The sequence below is a fragment of the Syngnathus floridae genome, chromosome 3 (assembly GCF_059516105.1).
Source record: "Syngnathus floridae isolate MCC-2025c chromosome 3, RoL_Sflo_1.0, whole genome shotgun sequence".
Taxonomy (NCBI): domain Eukaryota; kingdom Metazoa; phylum Chordata; class Actinopteri; order Syngnathiformes; family Syngnathidae; genus Syngnathus; species Syngnathus floridae.
Genome location: NC_142415.1, coordinates 10408037 through 10415703, shown reverse-complemented (window position 1 = coordinate 10415703; position 7667 = coordinate 10408037). Strand labels below are relative to the sequence as shown.

At 42.0% G+C, this 7667-nt stretch overlaps 1 protein-coding gene across 1 annotated transcript; it reads right to left on the bottom strand.

The window, feature by feature from the left end:
- Positions 1-2389: 2389 nt before the first annotated feature.
- LOC148400463 (BTB/POZ domain-containing protein 1-like) lies at positions 2390-7464 on the bottom strand. The gene is made up of 8 exons (XM_088370859.1): positions 6911-7464; positions 5225-5381; positions 4827-4932; positions 4563-4760; positions 4284-4413; positions 4117-4204; positions 3222-3368; positions 2390-3142 (listed from the first exon to the last, which is right to left on the bottom strand). The coding sequence occupies exons 1-8, from the start codon at positions 7318-7320 to the stop codon at positions 2984-2986; spliced, it is 1395 nt and encodes a 464-aa protein (XP_088226985.1). The 5' UTR covers positions 7321-7464; the 3' UTR covers positions 2390-2983.
- Positions 7465-7667: the final 203 nt, after the last annotated feature.

The following is a 7667-nucleotide window of genomic DNA, read 5'->3' as shown; positions in this document are numbered from 1 at the left end:
GAGGTGAAGTGGTGGCTTTGCCTTCCTCATCTTGGACGTTGCGACACCTTCCTACCTGAAGGAAGTACAACTTGTGACCCCATCCAATGTCCATTACATTTTAATTAGCATGTCGTTAACGCATTATGCGAGGTGGCGAGCGCACACAATGAAAAACAGTCGAGAGAACGGCGACAGTAGTGAAAGGAGCCATGACAATCCCCTCAGCCTATCTGGCAGCCTGTCAGACTCGGTGCGCTCTGTTTGGGATGATGCAAAGTGACAGCCATGGAGACAGTGTGCTGGGGGCCATGTCCTCGGTGGAGACTACAATCATCAGTCTCTACCAGGCTCTCGTCCAAAGTCACACACAGACACACACGCAAAACACACACCCTGCATGCAGCCCCTGCAGCACTCTGCGACCTACATCTGGTGTTGGAAAGTGCAGGGGGGTAAGGTTGGCCCAGGCCAGTCCAGCGTTCATACAGCATGTGACACATGTGAATAGAAAAGTAATGGTGCTCTGCTCGCTCCACTGAAATAAACACCCCACAGCATCCTAAAGAAATTGTATAGCAGTGAATAGAATCGTAAGGATATACACTCATGCATACTCTAGAACTTAAGAAGATGTATTTTATTCCTTTGCTCGTTCGACTGCACAGTCTGCACTGTAAATTAATCATGCAAGATGGTCAGGTCATCCGTGTAGACAGTGGCTCTCTACTTGTTAGTCTGATTATATCTAACGGGGACATGCAGAATACGCACACTATATGGGCCATCCCGGAATGGGCAGTATTTCCTAATTTGGGGTTGTTTTTGGAAAAATGGACAAACCCCACCATATTATCGGATTTGTCCATCTTAACCATTAAAAGTAGGGTAGTCCATAAATCTCTTCCTGACAACTAGATGGGGTCAATTTTAATCTCAGTTGTTTCCCTGCACTGCACCTGTTTAAAATTGAAATCATTCTAGTACTTGGCAGGAAATCCAAAGAACTGCTTTTGAGGTAAGTATTTTGACACTATAAGATTTTTTTTTTAGGCTGGATTAAATATTAACATGAGTCTTGTGGAGGGTACCAAATACATTTTTACTTTTTGTATTCGATCAGATCTTCTCCTACTTGTGAGTTTTCTTCAGGCAGGGATTGGTATGGGTAAGATGCCTTACCCCATCACACTTGAAATAATTTATTGGTTATGTTTTGCTGAGTTTGGTGCAATCCTGGTGACACCTAAAAATATTACTGATTACGTGGCTCAGGCGGAGCAGTTCGTTCAGAAACCAGAGGGTCGGTGATTTGAACCCATGTCTGTCTGGGTCACGTGTCATTGTGTCCTTGGGCAAGACATTTCACACACTTTGCCTCCTGGTCATCATTGTAAAGGAGAAAATGTTCTCAAATGACTTACCAGGTAAAAACGAATAAGTGCCCGTGCCAATCATCTGAAATTTCATCTATGACACCTATGCATGTGTGACTTAGATTACATGTTAATTAATGAGAAGGCTTCACAAGTTATTCACCAGCTCCAGGGCCATTCCTGCTGCTAATCACACAGCCTCATATACATACAGTATGGTCATGTGTTAATTAGTTAGCAGTCAGTCCTACATCATTAAAATAGAGATTGCATAACTTCCACCAGCTGGACATGCGTACACGGGTAACGTGTTCCTGCATATCCATGTTGCTTTGACGTGGGCTGGAAAGAAGTGCACCCTCACACCTAGAACATTTTGTACATGCAGTACAGTACATTAAATAAGATGGGCTCCATATCAAATTTAGCAGAAGCACAGTCTGTTGAATGGTACATGTATGTGACAGAGAAACTTTTGCACAAAAAAAATAATAAAATCATCAAGTCACTATTTATGCCCAGCCTAAAATAAATAAATCTGATTACAATATGCCCATCCATTATCTTAAGCGCAGGCCTCTACCTTACCATTACCATAAAAGGGGATTTCAGTTTGCTCACCCAATTAGTATTCAGTAGGGAGCTATGAATTTGTATTATGTGGCCACAAAATAGTATTTTGTGACATTTAGATTGTTTCCCCAATAATAATTTTAAAAAGTTCCATGTGCCACTGTGAATTCCCAATTTCGGGATGTCAGGTAGTCGAGGTTTCATTTTTAGAATTGAATAAAACTGTTCCAAATAGCCAGTTGAATGGGTTCAGAAAGTGATGGGGGGGTTAAAATCAACAATGTCTTCTTTTAAATTGGATCATTTTGTACTGGGTCTTGCCTGCTAATTGAGCTAATTTATAAATTGATTTTTTTTTTTTTTTAAATATACAGCATCATTATCTTCCGATAACAAAAGTTGTAGCTGAGAGCAATCTCATCGTGAGTTACACTTTACAATTCTTTTTTCCAAGTCCGTAATATAAAAAGAAGGTGTTTTTTTAATTTCAAAGAAGTGCCCAGTAAACACGTATGAATTACAACAGGTAACAACAAAATCACATGATGCACACGGAGTTGGCGGAATCACTATGTAGCATGTACTGACAACAAACTTGAGTACATTTGCATTAGCTGCATCCTCCTATCAAAGTATTCAGGAAAGATTTTTGTTGTTTGAGCATTTACTGAAAATCCTTCACAGCCAGCTTTAGGTCTACAATAACTAGTATTTGGAACCTAAGCTGAATATCCGAATAAATGCTCTGTTGACAACTGATGGTTGACTGTAGTTAGAGTCACACAAGACTCAGGAGAACAAATTCCTTGGGGAAGAACACTCACTCGTTTGCATCCAACCAATTCCGATGGCGGACATATGCTTTGTCTGATTACTTACATATTTACATCTAATAACAATGAAACAAAAACTGGCTTTGATTTTTCTTTTTAACAGCTGCTTGGAACAATCCTTGTGTCGGTGAATTTTGCCATTAAACAAACTGCCACTCTGTGTTCATTCCCAGAGATTGTGAAGCACAAAACTCAAGCCACGTGAAGTCTTCTCACGTCAATCTATGTATAGTAGATGATCTCTGGTATCTGTCCGTCTTCTACCGAGGTACCGTTATTGTTTCCAGGGGATTTAAAAAAGACAAATGTTGTCTTAGTCCCTGTCGCTGACTCCTGGGTGACTTTCTTCAACCCCTTTGTGCCACAGTGGGAGTCGGGTCCCTACATAGAAAATGAGCAAGCGTCATGAATCCGCCTGAATGTTTGCAGGTTGAAAGTTGATGTTTGAAAGCCATCTCACCTTTAAGGTTGCACATGCAGTATAGCTGACGTTAGGAAGAATTTCCACAGGCTCTGTGAACATTACACGGAAGGTGTTTGATGTGCCGTCACAACTGAATCCTGTGTCGTTCTGGCCCACGGTCAGGTGTTTGTCACTCTCCATTATCTAGAAAAACAAAAAATAAACAACGGAAAGGTGCGTTTACTGCGACTGACAGATGATAAGGTCCCCCCAAAATGCCAGTGAAAAGGCCATTTTGCAAATGCCAAAATGTGAATATGCACTGTAGTGCAACAAGTTATGGATCCAATTTGCTGGCTGGTTGCTGTCTAGGGTTACATTTCCATGGTAAATGAAGCAGGGGGGCATTGGGAAATATTCGACACTTTCCATGCCAATTAACAGGGAATTGTTAGTCATGCTTTTCTCAATTTCATGAGCTGCATACCTAAAACTCTCACCTTCTTTACCGTAAAGAGTTGGACATATTCATCTATTAAGAATTAATTTCTGGACAAGCACGACTTGGTAAGAGCTAGTGGATTCAGTCACCATGAGTTTGTGGTAAATACCTACAAATATATATTAATTGTTCATTGTGTATGAACTATTGTCAAACCAAAGCTGGTAAATGGCAGCTACCTGTGTAGCAATGAATATGACATTTAATTAGCATTAACTCACCCGGCGAGAACGCACTTGACATTTTATTTAATTGTCAACAGGGCTCTTTTATGACTGGATTAGTTGTGTGCGTCAAAGGTGAGTGTTGCATTGCAAGTTATTTAGGTCACTGTGTAATGCATACATTTCATACTGACAATTCTAGCGCCCACATTGACGGAAAGCTCCCAGCCCCATTTTTAATGACGTTACTCCAGCTGCATCATGTTGCAGATACGGCAGCAGTTACCTGTATGTTGACCTGATAGTCTGTGTGTCCATGGATAGAACCATAAAGACCAAAACCCACGATGGATATTCGTCTACTGACGTTGAATCTACATAAGAAGACGATGAGAAATACAGTTTTTTTGTATGAAGCTGGCATTTATTAGGACAACCGTGTTGTCACCTCACCTGATTCTGTCACTGGTACCGCTGTAGCCCCATCGACTCTCGACGTGCTGAAATCTATTAATGGTGCATTCTTCACCGCGAACGTAGCAACGTGATCGGTCATTGTTGCTGGGCCGTGGTGTTGGGTTTGCTGTCAAGTGTAAAAACAGATTTCCTCACTCGCCACTTGTTGCATAAGAAAGAATAGCAAGTAAAATACTAAATTGGCTTTGTCAAGGTATCATAAAGTTGCACATGACACATGGACCGAAAACAGTGGCCGGAATGAACTTCTCTTACCTGTAGGAAACGTCTCCACACTCATAAGCGGGAAGCGGATGAGCTGTAGGGCTTTTCCCAATACCTTCTGTTTGTTCTCAGAGGTTGCTGGAAGCCGTTGTCTGCTGCACTCAGCTTCAGCCCAGTGTGCCACAGCCTCAAAGAGACGGTTTTCCCTGATGTTTAACGTGTCTCTTTCAAGGACTGTGCATAGAGTTTCTACAGCACACAAAACAATCATCAAGTCAGTTATGAAAACGGTACTTTCGTCGAAGGCTCGCTTACCAAGGTCAATATTAGTGAAGCCCTCTGTATTTACCGCCTCTGCAGTGCTTTTGTCTATGGTGTCCAAGCAGAGGCTGGCAATCTGAGGGACATCAAATAACCTTGCCTGTGAACACAAGAACATTATACATTATTTACTATAATCTTTTCAGATAAATCAAATCTGTAAAATCATGATACTGCTTTTAATCATTTGCCATTCCGATTTGAATTGTATTCTGGGTCGATTTTTTTCAAATTTCAATTTAAGCATTTAGGAACAATTTGCCCTGAGACTGACTGGAGACCAACACTGAAAAATAAATTCCCAAATGCAGTCATGCATGTCAGCATAATGTTTATAAAGATGCACTTTGAAGCGTTTCCATGTGGTGAGTGCAGAAAGTGAAAGCATGAACCTGTGTGAGAAACATGAATGCGTTGTCTGCTTTCAGATGTTTGCTCACAAACTCCACACAGTGAGTAGCCAGAGCAGGGACAGCGTATTTTTTGGCTGCATTCAGAGTGGACATCACAGTCTCTGGAGTGATATGAGCGTCATCTGAATACAGGAACCTGTGCAAAAGAACACAAGAGAACTTTACAATGATCAATGTGCACCAACGTCTCACAGAAAAGAAAAAAAAAAAACACAAAAAACATTTTAATTTGAATGAGTTAGTCGATTGTTTCACCCTTGCACAGAATTTGAATTAGTTAAAGGGACTATTTTTTTTTTTATTATGAAAAAAATATATATCTGGAAGGATTTCAACACCTTAAATTTAACATCTTAAACTCAAATTCAAACTCAGTTGGCAAAAAGTGTGTTCTTCCTGTCAGGCATTATTTGCTCCCTATCTATATCTGAAGGACACCTGAATGTCTTTGGGAACAAATCAAGGACGGACTGGAGTAGTGAGACAACAGATGTTTTCTGCCGATTACAAAGTGGAACCTCAAGCACTAAACACGAAGGTAGCCTATGACACCACTTAGAACAATCTCCTTTAATGCGGTCACAAGTCCATTAATACCCGGCACAGTTGGACCAAAGTGAGAACTTGAAAGGCCATTCTGATGACTCCCGCATTAGAACTCGTGAACAACATGTGGCTTCACTGACCTTCAAGTTGTAAAACAGGTTAGACCGAAAACTACCAGTAAATGCTTGGCCATACATAGCATCTTTCGTTGTTCAACCAGTTGCTTATCTTGATTAGAGTCGCTGGAGTGTATCCCAGCTGAATGAGGGAGACGGGGTGCCAGCCAATCACTGGGCTCATGTAGACAAACATTCACACTGATGGATAATTTGCATAACTGCATTTTGTCATCACAGAACTTGTAATACCTGCAAAGGCAATAACATGTTGTTGTCCATAGCATTTCCTGTCATGTGTCCATTCGAACACTAGAGGGCAGGATACACTGTTCCTCTGAAATAATATTTCCACTTTGGTGTTACACTGCAAATTTTGTCTTAGTTTACTTCTACTGAGGAAATAGTAATGTGACGGAGCCTGATGCTAATGTAGACAGATAAAAACTAATTATCGAATTCAGAAGGAGTCAATTAGATTGGACTGATTTTCCATGTTGGCCTTCACAGACGTACGTTTCTTAATATGAACACATTAGTACAGAGTCTCATATGTTGGTTTTGTTACGCTTCAGACGTTTTCAGAGTATACATTGAGCCCGAGCACATTTACAAATGATCGTATTTTCAACATTATTAGGAATTTACAATGTCCAATCACCGATGATTGGACATTGGTGACCCCTAAACTAAGGAAATCAGAAAGTATTCATTCATCGTCCTGTGGCTGATATTAGACTTTGACTTGATGGTTGAAAACAATTTCACCTCCTTTCCATTTTAGGTGCAGTAGTCTTGCTGGAGATAACAATAGTTTTCTGAATTGTGGTTACTTATGCTTTGTTGATCTTGAGTTGTACCTCATCCAGAAATGGATAAGTGATTGTCATCATCATACTTTAGATGAGTTGAATGCAAGAGGAGAGAAGTTGGCTGGGGAACGGGGCATGAGTGAACGCGGCTGAACACAACCTTGTTCGACACCTGTGTCGCTTCGACCCACCTGAGCAACAAGAGAAAAACTGCCGGTTCGGTGTCGGGCAGCTCTATCTCGGCCGAGGTGGTCGCCATCCCCCCGTTGAACATGGCATCGAATACGCCACTGCCAACGGCCAAGACGAACTTATGGGCCGGGATCCTCTGCGCCTGTCTGCCCTTCCCCACGACAAACCTGACGTCGCTAAGCAGTTCATTGTTGAAGAGGTAGGCAAAGCGCTCCTTCAGGGAGCTCTTTGTCGCCTGCCAGTTGTACACGCTGGGCTCCCGGCTAACGGCAAGCACCGGCGGGGAGGCGGGCGGGCCGTGAGTGGCGGTCGGCGCGTTGGAGAGCGTTACGGGAGCGCCGCTCTGAGCCGAGCTGGACTCTTGGACGTCATGGTTTGACGCCGAGCCACCGCCGCCACCGGTCGCCATAGACTGTTGCTACCAAGTCAGAACCGTGTTTATTTGATTCGTTTACGTGGTCGCCATTCGACTTTGATATCCAGCCACCTGCTGTCTTCTGAGCTAGCTAGCCTCTATTGCGTCGCTCCGGGAATGACGCACGCAGGCGCACAACAACAAGCGCCTGCTCACAACTTTATTGATAAGTATACACTTGACAAAAGCATTTTGAACCTAGGTTTACTTTTCTTTTGTAAACAAAGTAGCGCTGACTGAGCGTGTAAAACAAACATACTAAACAAGTTAAACACTTCAAATTATTTGAATATTGCATTTTTATATTTACACAATATCTGTTAAATGTTACACAAGGGAAA